A 22,457-nucleotide genomic window follows, 5' to 3' on the forward strand; every position below is an offset into this window, starting at 1 on the left:
AACCTCCACTTGAGAGATTCCTACTTTAGCAGCATTTTCCTTTCATACCACGAGGTTCATATACACCCACCAGAAAAAGGCTTTTAAAATCTTTTCTCAAAGAGAACCACAGCACAGTCTTAGAACAAAATTTTATTTACCCTGCCCCCATGCTTTTTACAGTTTATACACATTTTACAACTAGAAACCAAGAGTTCCCATTTCACTGTGTGATAACTAATTTAATTTCATACTCAGGATCATTATAGCCCTTAGTAAAACAAACTTATGTTAATTGCAACAAATTTGTAACAAGACAAGAAAATTAATAGGCCTAACCCTCTGTCTCTCATGTATGAACACCTAGGATTTTGAGCATCATCTCTGGTGCTGGTAAAGGATGGAACACAGTGCCCAGGGAGGTGAGCACCAGCTCAGTCTATATCTCCACAGACCAGGAGAAAAAAAACCTCTGAACTCACAAGTACACTTCGAGTAAGCTTTTAAAGATAATTTCTTTATACTTCCATATGCAGTGAAAATGAGCTATAAATTAGCCTAAAGTAATACATTTAAACAGAAGTAGACATCAGCATCTGCCCTATGTCCTTTCACTTTGCATGTTGCTGTTTTAGGCAATCTCAGTAACAGCAATGAAATTAAGGTGCCTGAGCAGACATCAACCTTTCCTCAAATCAAACATATGAGATTTGTACTGAGCGTGACCAAACCATAACACTTCGTCTGTTACCCTCCAACAGCCACTTTGTCTTCTAGGGCTTTGATGATTAAGACACAGTTGGCCACCCAATTCTCATGACAGTACAGGCTGCATTAAGAATAAAGAATCTAAAAGTAGTCACTAGAAATAGTTCCATCTACTTTAGTACTCTGAGAAGTTGTATCTAAACCAGTTAGTGCTGACTGGATATTAACATTTCCCATTTAGCTTTTCCTGAAAAGCTAAAAGAGCCTGAGACATACCCAAACCTGCACCTGTGTCAGTCCTTAAGGAGAATCTACTCGCACAGGACACAGCAAATGTCACCACCAGAAGTGCCAGCAACAAAAGGTAAGATCCTTTGGAGTTTGATCTGTATCTTTTTAGGAGTGATGCATTTGTCTACCAAGATTGTTAAAACAAAGCAAAAAAGGTGAAAAATCAACAACTTACTGATTTGCTGCAGTGAATAAAAGCTGAACGGGGTATCTAATCTTTGATCATCCTGAAGTAATTTCCTTTTTGCAAGGCTGAACTTCTAATATCTGCACATGCCACCACACAAATCAGCACGTTCCAACAAGTGCTTTTATACAGTGAGCTTTTTACATGGGTTTTGTTCCGAAACTCAGAGCAACCAACCCTGCTTCCATAGGAAGGCAAACGGTTAGAATCTGAGTTTAGAGGACAAATGGTTTCACCTTGGTTTCCAAATCCGAAGCTAAGACAGTAAGATGACAGCTCCTTCCCATCTCCCCTCAAAAAGAGAAAAAAGAAAAAAGGAAGACAATAAAAGGAAAAAAAGGTATTTTGTTAAAGCAGTTGAAGCTTCTATGACAAATAGGGAGTTAAGACAAATTTTAGTGTTCTTTCTTTGTGGCTTTATTGAAATCCTCAGAATACTTGCCTGAGTCTCAAGCTCAACTAGGCTTTCCCACAAACATACCCTTGCCTGTTTAACTCCAGTTCTCTCAAGGAGGAGTAAATCCTTGATGCCTGTAGAAAAGTCCTATTACTATTTTTCTCTGGAAGCAACTTCTCACCATTCACATCCTTCGTTGCTCTCAGGCCACCGGACACACAGGCAGGAACGAAGCTCTCTAACACAAACTAGAACGTGCACAGGTGTGAAAAATACCTCTCACAACAGAGGCAACGGTGTGACGAGCAAAGAGTTTCAACTGCTGAGCATTTCACAGTTCTGACACATAGCAAAATATTTGCTGTCTGGAATGCTGAGAAGACGACACTTCTTTCCCCGATTCTCAGCATTCCCAAGGGCCCAATTCAAACATTTCCTCTGACATTGCCAAAAATGCAGCCAAACTTCAAGCCACGTGGATGCTATCTGACCAATACCTTGCTTAAGGAATGGCATGAGAAATATTTTGCAGCCACTGGAGACTTGCTTGAAAACTATATTAAGTCACAGTACAATTTTGCCAAAAGTCTAAACTTTGCTACTTATATACAAGGAACCGTGAGAGCAGCAGCAATTCATTTGAAAAAAAACAAAGTTGGAAAAAAAAAATCATTTTTTTTTCCCCCTGTGTTGTTCTGAACTGTGTTAGCCACAGCTAAAAATAAGCAGCCAAATCTAGATCGGATATTGAATAGTTCAGGTTGGTGGCATTAGAAGTTAAACACATTTAGGACCACAAGCAGAGCTGCTCTCTCCACAGAGCTCGTGAGACAACACAAGCGATATACAAGATGAGGCTGTAACATAAAGCCTCATCTGAGTCTCACACTCTTTAAGTCATTCAGAGGACTTAGTGTAAAACAATCAGGCTAATCTGATTTGCTCAAGAATGAGGGAGCTACCACCCCAACATGTTCAGGTGTCAGTACAAATACGAGGTTTTCCTGTCAGAAATAGCCACTAATTATGCTTCAGATAGCAAGCCACTGCTACTTTAAGCATTTACTACTGAGATTTTAGAAAAATCTTGTATTAAGAACACTTAAAAGAGACTTCTAGTTATCATTTTCATAAAACAAGAGTTTACGACCTTGAGGCTGCTTTAGTCAAACTCAGGCCTTCCAGTGCTGTTACTGTTCGGCGTTGTTTCTGCTACCGTTCACAAGGAAAATGGTCCATCGCTTAGCAAAACCTTAAATAAAGGGATGACTGAAAAAGTAAATTAAATATTGCACAAATAATTTAACTGCAAACAGTCCAGGACACTTAAAGCATTGATTTTTCTGTCAACATATGAACTCTATTATATAGTCACATCTTCTATAATACAGGAGGGTTTTTTTTTTTACAAGCTGTTTAAATTCAGCATTTACAGAAACAATTCTCTTTACATTCTGTTCTCACACAATTTTATGAGTTGCAGCTGGAGTTAATTTTGTCTTTGTTTTAGAAGTTCATCTATCTGAGTCTTGTACATGTTTTTCACATCTTCCAGATCTAGTCGGAGTTCCTCAGCTTCCTCTGCCTTCTCTCCATACATCTGAAGAATTGTATTGTACCTCTGATCCAAATCCTGCAAGGACAGGTAGTTTGTTAGCTGACTGGTTTTCAGCTGCTAGGATAGTGATTTGCTCTACCAGGGAAAACAAGTTTAGTATTATTCTATCCAGGTGTAACTACTTTACAGTGAAACACATCATAAACTCTTCACACATACTTCACGCTTTAACTCTCTGAACATAGCAAGAAGCATAGCCAGCAGGTTGAGGGAGGTGATTCTCTCACTCTATCCACTCTGGCGAAACCCCACCTGGAGTACTGCATCCAGTTCTGGAGCCCCTATTACAGGAAGGATCTGGAGGTGCTGGAACTTGCCCAGAGAAGGGCCATGAGGATAATTAGAGGGCTGGAACACCTCTCCTATGAGGACAGACTGAGGGAGTTGGGGCTGTTCAGTCCGGAGAAGAGAAGGCTCCAAGAAGACCTAATTGTGGCCTTCCAGTATCTGAAGGGGACCTACAAGAAAGCTGGGGAGGAACTTTTTAGGGTGTCAGGTAGTGACAGGACTATGGGGAATGGAAAAAAAACTAGAAAGGGGGTAGATTCAGATTGGATGTTAAGAAGAAGTTCTTCCCCATGAGGGTGGTGAGACACTGGAACAGGTTGCCCAGGGAGGTGGTTGAAGCCTCATTCCTGGAGGCTTTTAAGGCCAGGCTGGATGTGGTTGTGAGCAACCTGATGTAATGTGAGGTGTCCCTGCCCATGGCAGGAGCATTGGAACTAGATGATCCTTGAGGTCCTTTACAACCCTAATAATTCTATGATTTTGGACTAGGTATAAAAGAAAGATATTCCAAAGACAAAGATCCTGGACTGGCTTCAGAGGGGGCACTGAAGCATCCTGAAGTTGAACTGCTCTAAGTATTAAAAAACCAGTTACCAAACCACACCAAGTTTTACTACAGGAATGACCAGTCTGGGAAATGTTTCATCAGGAAACTTAACATTCAGCATTTAAAGGACAATGATCCTTTCCAAAAGTATTCCAGAACTATTCCAAGTATTTCAATTTGAATTCTTAAACATCCAGAGGACTAAAATGTGTCCTATTACCTGTATCAGTACTGCACATTCAGTTTCTGCATCAACCTCTTACAAATCCATGCTATTTATCAAAACACCCTCTTCTCTACAAAACCCAAACCAAAACACTACTTCCAGACAAGTGTCTTTAACTAAGAGAAACAAACAAACAAAAAAGGAGTTGTCTATTTGGTCTTATGCACAGCAAACATTTCTAACAACTACATTTTTGAAGTGACCACCTAGTCACGGAATAGGTGCTTTCAGATTTTAATACATGAAAAGAAAACCTCAGCCTCTTCAGACATTTATGCTTAAGGAAAGATTTCATTGTAACCCCAAACTGAGAGGAGTATTCCTAAAAAAAACCCTTTAAAATGTCAGTTTTACATCAGATTTAAACCAGAAATACACCTACCTTTAACTGTGCACGTAGTTTTGGTATTTCCTTCACTTTCTCCTCAAGTTCATCATTTTGATTTGTTAATTTCACCAGTTCTTCTGCCATTATTGAGCGAGTTTTCTCAAGGTTTCCAATTTCCAGCTAAAGTAAAGACTTTTTACAATTAGGAGGAGGACAGAATTTACTGTATTTATAAACCATTGTATCAAAACACTTGGCAACAGTAATTAAGGCGTTTTCTTAAACCAGATTACGAAGCAGCGTGGCCTGGATGCACTGACACTTTCTTCTCAACTCTGATCTGTGGTTTGGGGTTTTATTCTTTTCCAGACAGACAAGTGCAGTTTTCTGGATAGCTTCTTGTCAAAACAAAATGGAAGAAACAAATCCTTCTCTTGCTCTTCCCTACAGATTCCTCCACTGGCTATGCTTGTTAATAGCATGGCTGTGAAAGGGGAAAAGTGAATGCATTCTCCTGTGAGAGGGACTGTATTTCTGAATGTACAACTGATGGCATGTATTTTATATTGAATATCAAATCTGAATACTGATTGCAGTAGTATTTACACTTATCAAGGCTGTGTTTGGTTATGTAAGATTAACTACAGTACCTGTAGATGTGAAATCTCTCCTTCTCTTAGTTTTAGTTGTGATTGAAGGTTTTCAATTATACTTGAACCTGCTCCCATCCTTATGGCATCATAAAGATTGCTCCCACTGGTAGCTGTTGGCCCAAATGAGTGCTCATGAGGATCATCCTACAAAGATAGTATTAGAGAAGTTTGAAATTAGACCAAAATTAGACTCTTTGAAATCCCCCTCTTTCCAAAGCTTTATTTCATTTAAGATTTAAAATTAGACTATGACTAGGCAAGCTCAAAAGTAAAAGCTGAAGGTGAATAGGTACAATGTGAGATAGCTCCTTACTGGCAAGTTCTCACATCACCTTTACAACTGTTATTTCACTTGGACATCAGTAACTGAGTTCACAGGAAAGCAGCAGCAGCAGTGGATTTCACACCACTGCCAGTGATACTGCCTCAGGAACAGAGCTGTATCCTCAACCTGGATTGCTAGTAAAAACACATTGGTTTGACTCCTAGTAGTGTTGTTCAGCTCTTCCAGATGAAATCAGACATGTGAATTCCACAGCAGTACAAGAAAATATTACAGTTATAGTTCCATACTGTCTTTCACAGATGTTTTATAGCCACAGACATTTTGTAACCACATTTTGGGCACTTCTGCATAGCAATTACCTCACCTAAGGCAATTATATTCTTCAAGAGTCATTTTCTGCATTAATAAAACTTGTGGAAGAGCAAAAAAGAAAGGTATCTGTCAATATGACTACATGGTACCTGTGAGAGGAAAGATGTCTGAAGACCTGCCATGTCAACTCCACTGATGGAACTAGAGCGTGACATCGTTGGAGTACTTGAAACAGTTTCAACCGTGAATGACTTCCGATCCTTTAAAAAAGAAGCCGAAACTCAAACAACAAGCCACAAAAACACCACACAGCGCCATCAGTTAGATAAACAAGATTACAAGACAGATTCTGCAAAGAGCAGACTGCCCTTTTCTACCACCAACTATAAAACACAACATGACAGATAACCTTTTCCCTTCTCCCATCCCTAAAACATGTCAAAGTTGAGCAATGACAAACTACTGTGCTACTAACACTTCTAGCTTACATTCAAATCCTCAGATTTCTCTGGAAATGAAGACAAAGTTGCAAATTACACCAAGAGATTTTTTCTTTCAAGCAGCCAATTGCCCAAATGTATCACAGGAAGAATATCCTAAACCCAGAATCCTTTTAGAATGCATGGTAATACTTTCTTGTTTTAGTAAGTGGAGAAATTCAATTCTGAGATCTCTGACATGCTAAATACCTTACTGATGTACCTTCCAAACAGACTAAACTCTTTATACAGGCAGCATCTGGAAGTATGCTTGCCTCTGATAAAGCAGTTACAATCAGGAACTGGAGATGGTTTAAAAAACAGTAACAGTTTAGAAACATTTTTGCTTGAATATCTACTACCAATTATTAGTAACAAAGCCACTGATTATTATGGATTGCCCTGTGACTTCTGACTTAAGCTAAAAAGCATGTGATACATTACACACTGTCCTGTAAAACAAAATTAACTCAGTGGAAGTAATGCTAGTAGTCAAAGCAAAGAAAACAAGTGGCTTCAGAAAAATCCAAAACCATTAAAAGATCCCAGAAGATGAAACCAATCATTACCTACATTCTATCTCTTTTCAGGTTAAACAGATTATTACCCAAGACCCATTTCAGTGAGTGTCACACAAGCACTTACTTGACTGAGAATAAAAGGCTGTTGCAATACAGAAAAAGCCAAACCCCTAATGCCTAGGCTGACAGTATAGACTCTATTGCTGTAAGTTACTTGTGACAGTTTCACGTTCTAGATAACTACTAAAATAGAAAAGAACAGAATTAACCGGGTTGGAAGAGAGCTTTGAGACCATTGAGTCCACTCTATCATCCAACACCATCTAATCAACTAAACCATGGCACCAAGCACCCCATCCAGTCTCTTCCTAAGCACCTCCAGTGATGGTGACTCCACCACCTCCCTGGGCAGCCCATGCCAATGACCAATCACTCTTTCTATAAAGAATTTCTTCCTAACATCCAGGCTAAACCTCCCCTGGTGCAGCTTGAGACTGTGTCCTCTTGTTGTGGTGCTGGTTGTCTGGGAGAAGAGACCAAACCCCACCTGGCTACAACCTCCCTTCAGGTGAATAATGATAGTATCAAGCAGATTGAAAGGAAATGTTTGGGTTTGGTACCTTCTCCTTTGCTGCTTCTTGCACAAAAATTGCCTTCTTTCTTTCCTGTTCGACTTTCATCTTCTCCATTTCTAACTGCGTAGCCAGCAGTGCCTACAAAAATAAAACCAGGCTGTTAGATAGCTCAGACTTCAACAGGACCACAACTTAAAGCCAAAGTAGGCAATAACCTTCTCTTTCTTTGCATCTTCCAAGGTTTTTGCATACTCATCTTTGAGTCCTTCCAGTTCAACTTCATACCTGCATCGAGGAAAGGGAGAAAGTCAGTAAATAAGCGTTCTATGCTGACTTTAGATTGATGTACTTTTAAAGCAAACATAGCTTCAAGGCTTTAAACCATTATGAAAATAACATACTTCAAACAACATTTAGCAGGAAACAAAATATGACGACTTTGGCAGCTTTATCAGTAGCTGTCATCATTCTGCAATCATATCAACACTCAAAAAAGCATCAAATACCCCAGCTTGAAAAGAGACCTGCTGCAGATGGTTACGTAAGACATGGCTTACTCCCTTTCACTACTTGAAGAGGTGCTATTAACCAAAAATGCAACTCACCTACTGTTTTCATTTTCCATTTTCTTCAATTTGTTCCTCTCCACTTCTAGCTGAGCCTGAAGGCGTGTGTTTTCTTGCCTTAAAAGGCTATTCTGAGATTCAGTAGAAGACATCTGAATTTTATTAGAAAGAAGTTCCTCTGTAGCAGCCCGTTCTCTCTCAGCAGCCGCTGCTAGAAGAGTCTGAGACTCACCTAATATTAAGAAAAGCATGGAATTTAACTTTTTTTTGATCAAACATCAATAATATGGGCCAATTACTTAAGCAGCAAAATGGAAGCTGAGATTTTATATGCAACTAATTTACCTTTTAAAAAATTGAGCTGGATTATGTTGTCCAGAAAACAAAGTATTTCCCACCATGCATTTAGAGGAACAAGGCAATGCAGAAGACGACTTCATACTCATTCAGAATGCAACACACAACTACAGATTGCCTCCAGAAATGAAGCAGTTTCTCTGGGTCCACCTTAGAGCAGTTTATGTACTTTTCATTGAAAATAATAAATTATAACTGTATCAACAAACCCACTGTCTCATTGCCCATTCAGTCAGGTAAGTAAACGAGTCGTGGCTTTACAATACAGGATCTAAGAAACAGGCTTGACAACAGAAAATGCTGGTGTACTTCCAGTGTCTCAGTGCCCATCTTTCCTTTAGATATTGGAAGGCAATGCAAACCTGAACACCTCTATCTTATAATCTTATGTTACAGTGTTTTAAAGAGAACCAGTGAATTATCTGTCAAAGAACCTTTGCAGAATACCCCACATAACATTTCCTTATAGAAAAGCATTTTGTGCTCATTTCTTCTGACTCACCGTCTACACCATGGGCAAGCGTCAAGCTCTTTCCATGTACTTTCAGCCATTCTGTATTTTCATCAAGAGCCTCACTGTTCAGTAAAAGCTCAAAACATCTTACCAAGTCTGTCAGAGAGGTTCTTTTCCAATTTTTCCCATGCAGAGGTCTGTGCTCCCAGCGTGGCTTGCAGATTTTCTATCTGCCGGAGAAGCGGCCGTGTAGCAGATGTTACACTTTGGCTTAGTTCTTGGTTCCGGCTCTCTGCTTCTTGGAGTCTCTGAAAGCACAAATTAAATAAAATTAAGCTTTTAAACAGTGTGATGGATTTAAAGATTAAGACTGAATTCAGCTAAACACATAGCAGTTGCTTTACATGCTAGAACTCCTATGTTCAGACTCAGAGTGAAGTACAATTATAGAATCAACCAGGTTGGAAAAGACCTCAGAGATCATCAAGTCCAACCTATTACCTAACACCTCCTGACAACTAAACCATGGCACCAAGTGCCACATCCAATCCTTTTTTGAACACTTCCAGGGATGGTGACTCCACCACCTCCCTGGGCAGCACATTCCAATGGCTAATGACTCTTTCTGTGAAGAACTTTCCCCTCACCTCCAGCCTAAACCTCCCCTGGCACAGCTTGAGACTGTGTCCTCTTGTTCTGGTGCTGCTTGCCTGGGAGAAGAGACCAACCCCCACCTGTCTACAACCTCCCTTCAGGTAGTTGTAGAGAGCAAAAAGGTCTCCCTTGAGCCTCCTCTTCTCCAGGCTAAACAACCCCAGCTCCCTCAGCCTCTCCTCGTAGGGCTTGTGCTGGAGACCTCTCCCCAGCCTCCTTGCCCTTCTCTGGACACATTCAAGCGTCTCAATGTCCTTCTTAAATTGAGGAGCCCAGCACTGGACACAGTACTCAAGGTGTGGCCTAACCAGTGCTGAGTACAGGGGCAGAATAACTTCCTTGCTCCTGCCAGCCACACTATTGCTGATGCAGGCCAGGATGCCATTGGCCTCCTTGGCCACCTGGGCACACGGTAGTGAAGTTTCACAAGTAGTAAAATTTCAAGCCAGAAGCCTAACATTTTTAACTATATGACAGAGCAACAGCCCAGAAATTTACATTTCAAGAGCCCTCTGGACATCACTTAAAACATTTTGGCAACAGTCTATCAAGTGGACATTAAGAACAAGAAAAATATTCTTAGGAAGCAGCTGAAGGGTAATTGAGAACATCTTTGCAAGCAATTTTAGAGGACTAGTACAAACTTAATGGCTATACTTTGTCATACTAAAATAATAACATTCCAGGTAAAAGGTAGCATAAAATCATGACTTTGTTTTCAATATGCAATTAAAAAAATATATTTGCTGTAGTACTTTCATTATGGTTCTACACAGCACTAATACTGCAGGTAAGCAGGAAAACAAAGCCTCTTTCTCAGGCTCTTAATGTCACGCCAGCATTTCATTTTCAGTTTGCAGAAGCCCTCCTTGCAGCTACAAGTTGACATCATCTATTTGCTGGAGCACCTGCTGTAGTTCACTGATTTCCTGGCGTAAATAGTCTTCTTTCCTTGCTGCCTGCTGCTCTGCACGTTGCAGTGCTAGCCTCAGGTCTGCCACCTAAATAAATAAGACACGGTCATTAATCTCCTGCCAGAAGTTACTTTACCAACTATTCCCTGCTGAACACTGCTAGGGTATGACTGTTTACAAGTCAAAGGCTTAAGCGTTGCAGGCACACGGATATTGACACTCATTTATCTACCACTACAATTTTGTCCAACTCAATTTCTTGAAATTTGCATCATGGGAAGGGCACTGCCAACTTAACATAGAGCCTCTCAAAGTCCCTTTATTTAGACAAGTTAAATTAAAATGATCTTAAAATAAAGCAAATATTTTAAAGCTTAACACAACTACCACTAGAGACTGAACAAGTTCACAGGACAGAAAACCCTTGGGTATTTGCTAAGTACACAAAAATGAGTTCCACCTTTTATAGCAGCTGTTGGCTTGTATCAGATGAACACACCACCCCAGGACGCTTATTTGTCCCATTAAAAAAGTTTTATTCACTGCATTTATGACCCACCTGAATTGCCAAAGCTTCCTGCTGCTGTCGTGCCTCATCCTGGGCCTTCTCCAGAGCTAATCCAAGCTCTTCCTTTGCCTTCATTTCCCGATTTAGGGCTGCTTCTTGTGCCTCACTGTCCTTTGTAGCATTAGCTTTATGAAGATCTGCAAGTTCCCTGGGGAGAGAAGAAAAAATGCAGGAAAGCATATACAGTTTATACAGTGCCAACAGTGACTTTGGTAATAACTTTGTTGTATGTTAACATTTCACAAGCATTGCACAATGGACAGAGAAGCTCTGTGAATATGGTCTCTCCTCCCAGACAACCACCAAGAGAACAAGAAGACACAGTCTCAAGCTCCACCAGGGGAGGTTTAGGCTGGATGTTAGGAAGAAGTTCTTCATAGAAAGAGATTGGCCATTGGAATGGGCTGCCCAGGGAGGTGGTGGTTACCATCACTGGAGGTGTTTAGGAGACTGGATGAGGCACTTGGTGCCATGTTTTAGTTGAGCAGATGGTGTTGGGTGATAGGTTGGACTTGATGATCTCAAAAGTCTTTTCCAACCTGGTTAATTCTATTCTATTCTATTCTATTCTATTCTATTCTATTCTATTCTATTCTATTCTATTCTATTCTATTCTATTCTATTCTATTCTGCTTACTTGTATGCACTATCAAGTGCTGCCTGGACACTTCTGTTCCGTTCTTCAAGGTCTTCCACTTCTGCCTGGAGTTTTGCAAGATCCTTTTCTTGTCGCTCCACTACACTGTTTAGTTGTTTAATGCTGTCTCGATGTTGCTTCTCAAGGTCTTCCTTGCCATCAAGCACCTATTAGAGTGCAAACAAGAAGCGTGAGACTAATTCCAGTACATGGGGTAGACAGCACCATGTGAGGACAAGTAACAACTGTGGCAACCTGTTTGGGATGAATTAATGACTAAAATGGTTAAACCCATCTAACAGTTTCCCAAAGAGAAAGGTTTTGCTCCCCCATCTTCCTCAGAGTGTAGGGGGCTACTCTGCACCACAGTTTCACATACTTCCTCATACTAAATCTGCTGCTTCTAAGTTCTTGATTCAGTCACTAACTCATCAAAATAAGCTGCCAAAATCTTGTTGGTATAGGTTTTACAAATGTAGGATACTGAATTTGGTTAGCTCACCGGATAACCAGGCAATGCAAATGCAAACAAGCAGCAGGAGAGACACCTGACTGCAGTTTTAAACTGTTCTGACAACACAGGACAGACACAAGAGAGGCTGAGGGAGCTGGGGCTGCTTAGCCTGGAGAGAAGGAGACTCAGGGGTGACCTTATTGCTCTCTACAACTACCTGAAGGGGGATTGTAAACTGGCAGAGGTTGGTCTCTTCTCCCAGGCAGCCAGCACCAGAACAAGAGGACACAGTCTCAGGCTGCGCCAGGGGAGGTTCAGGCTGGGGGTCAGGAGGAAGTTTTACACAGAGAGAGTGATTGCCCATTGGAATGGACTGCCTGGGGAGGTGGTGGAATCGCCATCGTTGGAGGTGTTCAGGAGGAGACTTGACAGGGTGCTTGGTGCCATGGGTTAGTTGATTAGGTGGTGTTGGATGATAGGTTGGACACGATGATCTTGAAGGTCTCTTCCAACCTGGTTTATTCTATTCTATCACCTCTCAGTGTCCTAATACAGTGACACAGAGAAGTCTCTCAAAAATGAAAAAATAATCAGTTTATCTAGAGCCTCCTCAAAAGGCTGTTCTGCAGCTCAAATAAAAACCCCAACAAAACCCACACAAATCTCACTTGTTTTAAGTGTTGCAACTCCTCTTCCAATTCCTTTATCTTTTTGCTCTGTTTTGTGTTAGCATTTTCTCTCTCTTTCTCTTTGGCTCTCAATTTCTTAATGATGTTGGAGTTGTGCAGCTGCTGTTTGGAAAGCTTTTCTCCTGTGAAAAAAAATGACAGAAAATTGGTGCATATTGCTATTATTCCATGAGCTCTTCCTTTTCACACCTCCCCCTGCTCTTCAGTTCCATGAAAATAATATTTTACTTCCAAAACAGTAAGTGAGACACTGTAGAAACTCCCTGAACAATGCCCTACTTAGATTTCTGGAGTGTTATACTGCATGCTGTTTTTCTCTCACAGTATCTTTAAATGCACACTGCAGGAAGTGCCCCTCCAGCCATCTGTGTCTGATCCCTCCCACTGCTCTTTGCTGTTAACTAAATTGTTCAAATGTTCAGAAACATCTCAAACATTGTGGGTTTTCCCTCATGAAGAAGGCTCACATGTGAAGACAGTATGGTGCAAATCAGCCCATAAAATCTTACTATTAAAACAAAAATTCTCACCTTCCTCCATTAATCCTTTGATTTGCTCTTCTTTTTCTTTCAACAACTCAACGGTTTCATTGGTATTAAGTCTCGTAGCCAATTCTTCTTTAACAGTCTTTACTTCCTAAGAGGTAAAATTCTTAGGACCATTTATTAAAATATAATTAGGGGAAAATGCACAGTAAGTTACAACTGATCTCCTTTTATTTCTCTCCTTCCTCTCAAAAGGCTTTTCTTTGAAAACAATTTAGGTTGGAAGGGAACTCAGGAGATTATCTGCTCAAGCCAGATTGCTCAGAGCCTGATTCCATCAAGTTTTAAAAACCCCCAAGGATTGAGACTCCATAAATTCTCTGTACAGTCTGTTCTAATTCCTGCTTCCATTTCACTTTCTATACTCTAAACTTCTGCAATACAGTAAAAACAGTTACACCAGTTTGTTACTTGCATCAATTTGTTATATCACAGATATCAGAAACTTGTTCTACTTCAACGTACTACTGTGCCAGCACAGTGACACCTACAGTGACAAAACAACTGTGAAAAATACTTTCTTTTTTCCCATTACAGATTTGAGTTCATTTTTTGCAGGCTAGCAATAAGCTAGATAAATGCAAAGCTGTGATACCAGACCAAGAACATTTAAACTCCATAAGCTGCATTGCTGCAGACTCCTGTGCTTATTCCAAACCACCACCAGTATTTAATTTTCCTACCAGTTAATCCTCTAAAGAAGCTATTCCTGTTCTCCACCACTCAAGAAATTTAGTTGTGTTCTAAAATAATAAAAATTAATATCACTAAAAAGCCAAATTACCTTCTTAGCTGCATCTCTTTCTTTGCAGGCTAGCTGGAGCTTCTTTTCAGCATCTGCAATCCGCTGAGCAAACTCCTCTTTCAGAGATGAAAGGCTACTGCTCTCTTCTTTCATTCTAAACATTTCACTAAATTGGAAATTAACATCCCAGAACAGTTGCAGGGTTATGAGACAATGCAACAGGTTGTCATAAAGGCTTTTTTAAAGCATTTTGGGGGTTTAAATTATTCATTTTATGCATGTTAACTATTGGTCCAAAAAACCACATCCACATTGAAAGTACTAATCAAAGATCTTTATTAACTTAGTCATTTACCTGTGGAAGAAATGGAATGCTTCATTTACCTTAAATGTTTTGCAACTCAATCAAATTCTTTCTGATTAACCATAGCCTGTATAACATACAGGGCAAATGATTAATTGTATTTTTAAGTTAAGGTGAATTTAGTCACTAAATAAGACCTTCACATATTATCTGTACACTTTCAAACTTGATATTTGATCACTAAACTGGTAAATCCAACTCTATTTTTTTTTTCCTTTTACCTGAATTAAATAATTCCTGGGTTTCCCTACAGCCAGTCCTGCTGCTCATCTTCACTGCCTACATTTTAGTGATCAAATTACTAAGTAAATAAGATTCATCAGAAAAGGCAGGTCTCCCCTAATAGCTGAATACAGTCCTCTAACAAAGATCTAACCAACTCTGGGTCTACACATCTGTCATTCTTGCTGCTTGGTTACTGAAAATGCTTTCACTAACCTCTTCCCAAAAGAGCTTTTGGAGCCAAGAAATACTTTGTCTTTAAGAAAAGACCATTACAGCACATGCAATTGTTATTTCCACCTTTCCCAAACAGTGCACACCCCTCACAACATTTGCTCTAGTTCTAAAGGCACTCGTTTTATGATTTTGTGTACCGATTGCATTACAGTAAAGTCACAGTTACAGCCACTACTGTTCATGTTTTCATACTTACTCTTTCAGGTTATCATAAGCTTCTTCCAGGCGCGCCTTGTCTTTACTAGTACTTAATAACTGTATTTCCCTCTTCTCCAGTTTCTCAGTTAATGAATCAATCATCTGGACAATGTTTTCACAGATAAAGATCAGATGAATGGGACAATTAAAACACAAGAGGGGCAGGCTTCCCTTTTCCCCCCCACCATCCCCTCCCAACACTATTTAATGCTGAACTTGTCAAGGTTGTTAGGAACTTGAGATGAAAGTCAGTCAGGATCACCATGTTTCTGCCACATTAATTTAGAACTAAGCAGTATTTAAACACCAAATAGGACTTCTACAGGTGTAGAAATCCTACTAAACACATGTGGCTCAGCCAAGTTCCTAAAAAAAAAAAATCAACAGTCCATAGCCTATAAAATTAAAGCTAACATTAACCATTAAGGCTCCCAGTGCTCCTTATGCCACTCTTCACAGAATCATGGAATACTGGAACTATATTAGCACAAAGCAGTGTCAGATAAGGGAAGAAAACTTCCAGGCAGGGTCAAGAGCTCTCAAATAGCATAATCAAAATTATTTCTTCCTACTAGGTTTTGGAAAGCTAAACAGAGAAGTAACACAAGCATACATGGAAAGAGACAAATATAAACAAATGAAACAGACTCTAAAAGCATAGCTCAACATGGCAAATAAAGACAAAATTTCCTGTGGTCCATGATCACCATTTCCCACAACAGTGGGAACTTCCTAGTTTTCCTAATTGCAGTTAGGAGAACTTATGGATAACAGTGCAAGGCTCTGGAGTTCCCCAGGGAATTTACACTGACATTCTGTATGATGGCACTGGGGTTTACAAACTCCCTTAAGTAAGCGCAGCCATGAGCGGGGCCCACGTGTGTCACATTTTTGGGATATAGACTGTGAGCAAACCACAATGCAAAGAACCAGAGCAAACCATGTGTTAAAGGAGCTCAGAAATTAAAAATAACAAGAGAGACCTAGGAAATGTCCAAAAAGATAGTGCACATAACAGAACAAACAGAACTGGGCAGAACATGTGCTTCAAAAGCTCAACATGAGCTCTCAGTGTGCACTTGCAGCCCGCAAAGCCAATCAGATCCTGGGCTGCATCAGGAGAAGTGTGGCTAGCAGGTCCAGGGAGGTGATCCTCCCCCTCTGCTCAGCTCTGGTGAGACCCCACCTGGAGTACTGTGTCCAGTTCTGGAGCCCCTATTACAAGAGGGATGTGGAGGTGCTGGAAGGTGTCCAGAGAAGGGCCACGAGGATGATCAGAGGGCTGAAGCACCTCTCCTGTGAGGACAGACTGAAGGAGTTGGGGCTGTTCAGTCTGCAGAAGAGAAGGCTCCCAGGTGACCTAATTGTGGCCTTCCAGTATCTGAAGGGGGCCTACAGGAAGGCTGGGGAAGGACTTCTCAGGATGTCAGGTAGTGATAGGACTAGGGGGAATGGAATGAAGCTGGAGATGGCGAGATTCAAGCTAGATGTGAGGAGGAGATTCTTCACCATGAGAGTGGTGAAACCCTGGAATGTGTTGTCCAGGGAGGTGGATTGAGGCCCCGTCCCTGGGGGTGTTTAAGCCCAGGCTGGATGAGGCTCTGTCCAGCCTGATCTAGTGTAGGGTGTCCCTGCCCATGGCAGGCGGGTTGGAACTAGATGATCCTTGTGGTCCCTTCCAACCCTGAATGAAACTATGAAAACTCTGGTTTAGCCTTCCATACAGTTGAGTATTTCATCACATTTCTAGACATCTATCTATCTATCTAAAGCAGCCATAAAAACTTCACCTATTCACTGGCCATAACTATGCTCATCATCTTCATTAAAAAGTCTGGTGTGGCCTCTTTTAGAAAGGTTGTTTTCTTTCCTGCTGAAAACAACCATTAATTAATCTAGCAAAAAAGAATTTATATACACTAATTACAACTTTCCTCAAGGAACATGAATAATGTTTCTGGAATGTAATCAAATTCTGATAGTTTAGAAGTCGGGGGGGGCGGGGGAAAAGCTTGCTGCCTATTTCCATAATTCAAATCAAAACAGTCCAAGGAAACTCTTCACAGAAAAAAAAATTACCCCAAGGAATTCAAATAATACATTTGACTTGTGAAGGCTTCCTGTTTGCTGGCACCACTGACATTTTACAGTGATGATAACTAGGTAGGTTAGGTGAAACCCAAAACTCTTTGACCAGAGATCTCAACAGTATTCTTCCACTGCAGAACATCAAGGACAGTCTTCTATGAGGTAAAGTACCTTGGCATCAACTAATTCACTCAAATAAGGTGAAGCTGATACCTACATAAGGAAATGAGTTTCATTTGTACTTAAAGAGTGTGTTTCCAAAAAACCAATAATAATTCAGGTACCTTTTTAAGCTCTTGCTTTGCAGTGTCCTCTTCTAACAAATTTTCAACAGCATCTTGCTGCTGTGGCTCAGGCTCCTCTTTCACAACTTGTTCTTCACCAGTTTGCACAGCAGCAATCAAAACATCTGGCTGCTCAGAATTAACAGGGGTTGCACTTCTCATACTCTCCTCCATCTCAGCCTCCTCAGCAGGTACAACAGGAGCATCACTCGAGTCCTCAGAGTTAGTTTTCAGGGCATCAATCGTTTCTGTCTTCGGTGCAGAAGGACTGACAGCAGCAGATGCTGAAGCAGAAGCCCTGCCTGATAACTCATCATCTGAATTGATTTCACTTACACTTCTACTGTCTAAAGACTGTACACTAAAAGAATCAATTCTTTCAAAAGCATCAGAGGAGCAGCAGCTCTCGGTCATTTTTTGAAAGTCATCTAGCCGATTATAATCTGCACAGGCAGAGGTAGATAAAAGCTGAAATGATGTTTGCATTAGATGAAGGCTGGATTTTGAATCTGCAGCTTCTTGTCTTGAACTCACTGAGCTCTCACTTATTACACTTTCATGGTCCAGAACCTCAATATCACTAGTTGTGGATGTCCCAGAGGAGAAAGTGCTAATTGGAGGTGATGGTGTATTGCTTTGCCTGTCCTCAGGCTTTCGCTCCTTAGTTTCCAAACCAATGTCTTTTGTACTTGCATTAAGGGACTGTGAACTGCTCTCTGGTGCACCTCCCGTTCCCTCCTCTCCTCCACTGGATTTTTCATTAAGAGCATCTTCAGGTACTTCCCCATTTAGAGCAGACACCTTCTTGTCAGTAACTTCATCTGTGCTCTCCTCATGCTTGGCATTAGATTTAAGCACAGAATTCTCTTCCGATTTCTCCTTGGGAATATCACGGTTTTTCAAGTCTGCTCGGCTGGCTACAGAAGAATCCTTCACTTCTGCCTCTGTTGTCACTGGTACTTCCAGCTGACTTGGGGGCTGAGACTCCTTTAAAGTGCTTTTCACCTCCTCTTTGGGTCGCTGTGATTTGGCTGGAGGTTTGGACACCACTGGATTTTTCTGTATACTCTGAACATCTGTTGGAGAGAGAAAGGCACTGAAGAAGTTTTCAGATTCATCTACTACTGTCCTCCTCACAGGCTTAGTGATTGCTGTTGGAGACTTTGGCTGATTCTGCGGTTCTGCATTTGAACTCAAGCCCCAGGAAGATGTATCCCATCCTCCACTTATGAGAGAATTTGATCCTGAAACAATAAAAGAAAAAAGAAAATAGAAATGGTATAAGAACACGCTTTTAGATGTCACAGTTCAGAAAAAGAAATGTTTTCAATATCATATACCTTAAAGTGAGTATTATACATGACCACAAAGAGCATCCTGTTTTGTTACTAATCCCTTATAAAGCTTGGAACCAATTTGTAGACAAAGCAAAACAAGCTTAAGGCAGACATGAAGGTGGATACAAACACATCTAGAAAGTAGGAGTACCTGAATGGAACCAACTTTCTCCCTCCCCATTAAACAGTACCTTAAGAAAGAAACCACACAAATTCCAACAGTAAAGCCAAGAGTGAAGATTTCAGAAAGAGGATGGACAGAAGGAACAGGGAAGGTGAAGTAAGCCCACACATCATTCTGAAAGCTACATGGGCAAATCTGAAGCCTGTTTAGGCACAAAACCCAAGCATTTGCTTTGCAAAGGGAACAAGGGAATGTGCCCTCCTGCTTCCTGTAGCAAGAAGAGGCTGGGCAAAACAACCAGAAAATCTGCAGTTCAAAAGTAGAGAATTGTACAGATTATAAAAGGAGGAAATAATTATTAGGTCTTAAAAGATGTGTGTCAGCAGCACACAGACAAACACATCACACACCATGACAGAAAACGGGGGGAAAAAGCTTTACATAATCGTAGACATTTCAGGAAGGGTTCTTGCTCTTTCAGTTTGTGACAGGCTTCATATTTTTTCCTCAAACACCAAGCAACAGCAAGAAGTTGACAATGCACAATGTCAGCAGTCCTGCAAAGATGAGAACTTTTCTTTCTCTCCCGTGAAGAAGAATCGTTCTGAAGCTGCCCTAAAACCTGCCCTATCAGGTTTTCCAGGACTTGTCAACAGCAAAGATAATGAGAATTTCAGCATCACATTTCAGTAGCTTCCCAAGAAGCAGTGATAAATCAACACCACAAAAATCCAATTTGATTTTGTACCTGCAAATATAACCTGGACAACATATCTATTTCAGGCTACTTGAAAGCAACCTCACTTTACACAGCAGCATCTACTAAAAGACACTTTAAGGGCAGTCTACCACTTTCAGAAACTGTTGATAGCTATTGGCTTCAAGACCTCAAATTCAGATAGTTACTGCTCTTGTTGCCAAAAATATTACAAACACCTGATTTATTACTACCTTGCCCATGACCCAATAGCTTCAGAAAAAAAAGCCCTGTCAGTGACCTGTAACATTCCAAAAATAATTTAACTGCTTTTAAGAATAAATATGTTTTCCCTCAAAAACAGTTGCAGGGTGATCTTTGCTGCTTTCCTTATAAACCACAAAACTGCTATAAATACTAAGATACAAATGAAATAAGCAACAACAACAAAATTATTTGGACAAGGCTAAAGTTTAAAGAAACCAATCATAAAACATCTTCTATAAACAATTCCTGTATTTTAAGACAACACTGGACTCCCAAGCTAAACAAAGACATGCAAAACTGACCACAGGCTTTGGTGAGCAACCAACCTAGCAAATACTTTCAATTTTTGCAGTTTTCAGAAATTGACCTCTACTGTGAGTACACTTGGAAATAACCAAGCCTAAGACTGTTCAAAGCCAGGTTGGATGGGGCCTTGAGCAACCTACAGAATAGAATAGAATAGAATAAACCAGGTTGGAAGAGACCTTCAAGATCATCGCATCCAGCCTATCATCCAACACCACCTAATCAACTAACCCATGTAACCAAGCACCCTGTCAAGTCTCCTCCTGAACACCTCCAGTGACAGCGACTCCACCACCTCCCCAGGCAGTCCATTCCAATGGGCAATCACTCTCTCTGTGTAAAACTTCCTCCTAACCTCCAGCCTGAACCTCCCCTGGCGCAGCCTGAGACTGTGTCCTCTTGTTCTGGTGCTGGCTGCCTGGGAGAAGAGACCAACCTCTGCCTGTTTACAACCCTCCTTCAGGTAGTTGTAGAGAGCAATAAGGTCACCCCTGAGTCTCCTCCTCTCCAGGCTAAGCAGCCCCAGGTCCCTCAGTCTCTCCTCATAGGGCTTGTGTTCCAAGCCCCTCACTAACTTCGTTGCCCTTCTCTGGACTTGTTCCAGCAAGTCAACCTCCTTCCTAAACTGAGGGGCCCAGAACTGGACACAGTACTCGAGGTGTGGCCTAACCAGTGCAGTGTACAGGGGCAGAATGACCTCCCTGCTCCTGCTGGCCACACTGTTCTTAATGCAGGCCAGGCTGCCATTGGCTCTCCTGGCCGCCTGGGCACACTGCAGGCTCATGTTCATCCTACCATCAACCAGCACCCCCAGGTCCCTCTCTGCCTGGCTGCTCTCCAGCCACTCTGACCCCTGATCTAGTGGAAGGTGTCCCGGCCCACAGTACCGGGGTTGGAACTAGAAGATCTTTGAGGTGTTTCGTGGGTTTAGCCAATTGAATCTGCTGATGAGGGCAGGTCCCTTCCCACACAAACCAGCCCATGATTCTCCTACAAATACACACTTTTCCTCTAGATACAGGTCAATAAGGATACTGACTGCAGATGATTTCATTTCCATCCTTTTCTTCATTCTTTAAGCTATTATTAAGGAGAGAAGTTTCTAAGGAGATATCCTTTTTATTCCCTCACTTCCAAACAGCAATTTAGGGCTGCTTCCAGGTTTTATATTAGCACACTCAGAACAGAGACACTTCCTCATAACCAAGCTGTGACAGTTCTTCCACCAACACATTCCTTTCACCCAAAGTTGGAGAAATATGAACTTAACACCAGAAAAAGCGGAAAATAAGAATGTCTCAGTTTACACAGATCAGACTTTACGCTCCAGTTCTGCTCTTCCTGTCACAAAGAGCGTACCCATGTACACCTGAGAAATAGGGACATAAGGCCCAGCGCTACCCGAGCCACAAAAGCAGGGCACGGGTGACAGCCACCAGGTATCGTGTGTGCTGCTGAGGTTTCCTCATCTTTCTGTCAGTGTTATCCCCACCTCGCCTGTCAGAATGGAACGAGAAGTATCACAGGGGTTTCAGAAGGTGCTTTGGACAGGGAGGGCCAGTTAAAACCCCCAAGAGCGTAACCCCCCGCGCTCCGCTTTAAGGAAGAGAGACCCGACTGGGATGGAGAAGGGCGAGGGGAAGAAGAAGGGGCCGGCACGGCCAGCCCCGCTGCACGGGCCGGGGGAGAGGCCGCGAAGAAAGGCGGCTCAGCCCGCCTGCATGGGTCCAGAGTCCCGGCGAGGGCCGCCCGCCGTCATCCACGCTTACCGTCACCGTAGTCGGGGATGACGGCGTCGGGCCAGGGGGTCTCCTCGGCCTGGATGTCCAGCACCCGGTCGATGGACTTCTGGGCCTGCGACAGCGCCTGCTTGGCGAAGCTGGACAGCTGCGAGGCGTTGAACCAGCTCATTCTCCGCGCTGCCCGGTCCCGCGCGGAGGCGGCGGCACCGGGCCACAAGCAGAGAGACGGACGGAGAACAACCCCCTCTCAGAGCACGCTCCCCGGCCGCAGCAGGGCCGGTGGCCTCGGGTCCGGCTGCGTTCGGCGGGGAGGTGAGGGAGGGAAACGAAAGGCGGTCCCAAGCCTGCGCGCCACCGGCCTCCACGTCGCAAACAAGCCCGTGCGCAGCCGCGCGCCGGGCCCCAGACACGTCACAGGCGGAGGGAAAAGGCCTTCCGCCTCGGTACAGGGCAAGGCGGCGCGCGCCCGCCCGCTTCCGCCGGCTGGCTGTCGTGGCGGGGAGTGCGCACCCACTTCCGCCTCAGTATCCGTCATGAATTGATAGAATGTTTGGGGTTGGAAGGGACCTCAAAGGTTATCCAGTCCAGTCAGTGGGGACATCCTCCACTAGAT

General features: G+C 42.1%; 1 protein-coding gene across 1 annotated transcript; it reads right to left on the reverse strand.

Annotated features, from left to right (window-relative positions):
- Positions 1–117: 117 nt before the first annotated feature.
- Positions 118–22,145, reverse strand: TMF1 (TATA element modulatory factor 1). The gene is made up of 17 exons (XM_068154330.1): positions 21,872–22,145; positions 17,372–18,615; positions 14,998–15,101; positions 14,018–14,144; positions 13,219–13,324; positions 12,668–12,810; positions 11,546–11,712; positions 10,900–11,056; positions 10,335–10,427; positions 8,924–9,080; positions 8,001–8,193; positions 7,611–7,680; positions 7,441–7,533; positions 5,970–6,080; positions 5,220–5,366; positions 4,624–4,749; positions 118–3,195 (listed from the first exon to the last, which is right to left on the reverse strand). Exons 1-17 carry the CDS (start codon positions 22,011–22,013, stop codon positions 3,052–3,054), a joined length of 3,324 nt encoding a protein of 1,107 aa, XP_068010431.1. The 5' UTR covers positions 22,014–22,145; the 3' UTR covers positions 118–3,051.
- Between the last annotated feature and the right edge of the window lie 312 nt (positions 22,146–22,457).

Source organism: Melanerpes formicivorus, unplaced genomic scaffold (genome assembly GCF_026170545.1).
Source record: "Melanerpes formicivorus ecotype bairdi unplaced genomic scaffold, bMelFor1.0.p_v2 SCAF_28, whole genome shotgun sequence".
NCBI classification, from domain to species: domain Eukaryota; kingdom Metazoa; phylum Chordata; class Aves; order Piciformes; family Picidae; genus Melanerpes; species Melanerpes formicivorus.

Excerpts from the sequence above, each read along its gene's own strand:
- TMF1 (XM_068154330.1), bottom strand. The coding sequence starts at position 22,013 with ATGAGCTGGTTCAACGCCTCGCAGCTGTCCAGCTTCGCCAAGCAGGCG. Across the intron at positions 9,081-10,334 it reads AAATCAGTGAACTACAGCAG|AGACTCCAAGAAGCAGAGAG; the intron begins GTGCTCCAGCAA and ends TTGTGCTTTCAG. Across the intron at positions 3,196-4,623 it reads AACTACGTGCACAGTTAAAG|GATTTGGATCAGAGGTACAA; the intron begins GTAGGTGTATTT and ends CTGTCCTTGCAG.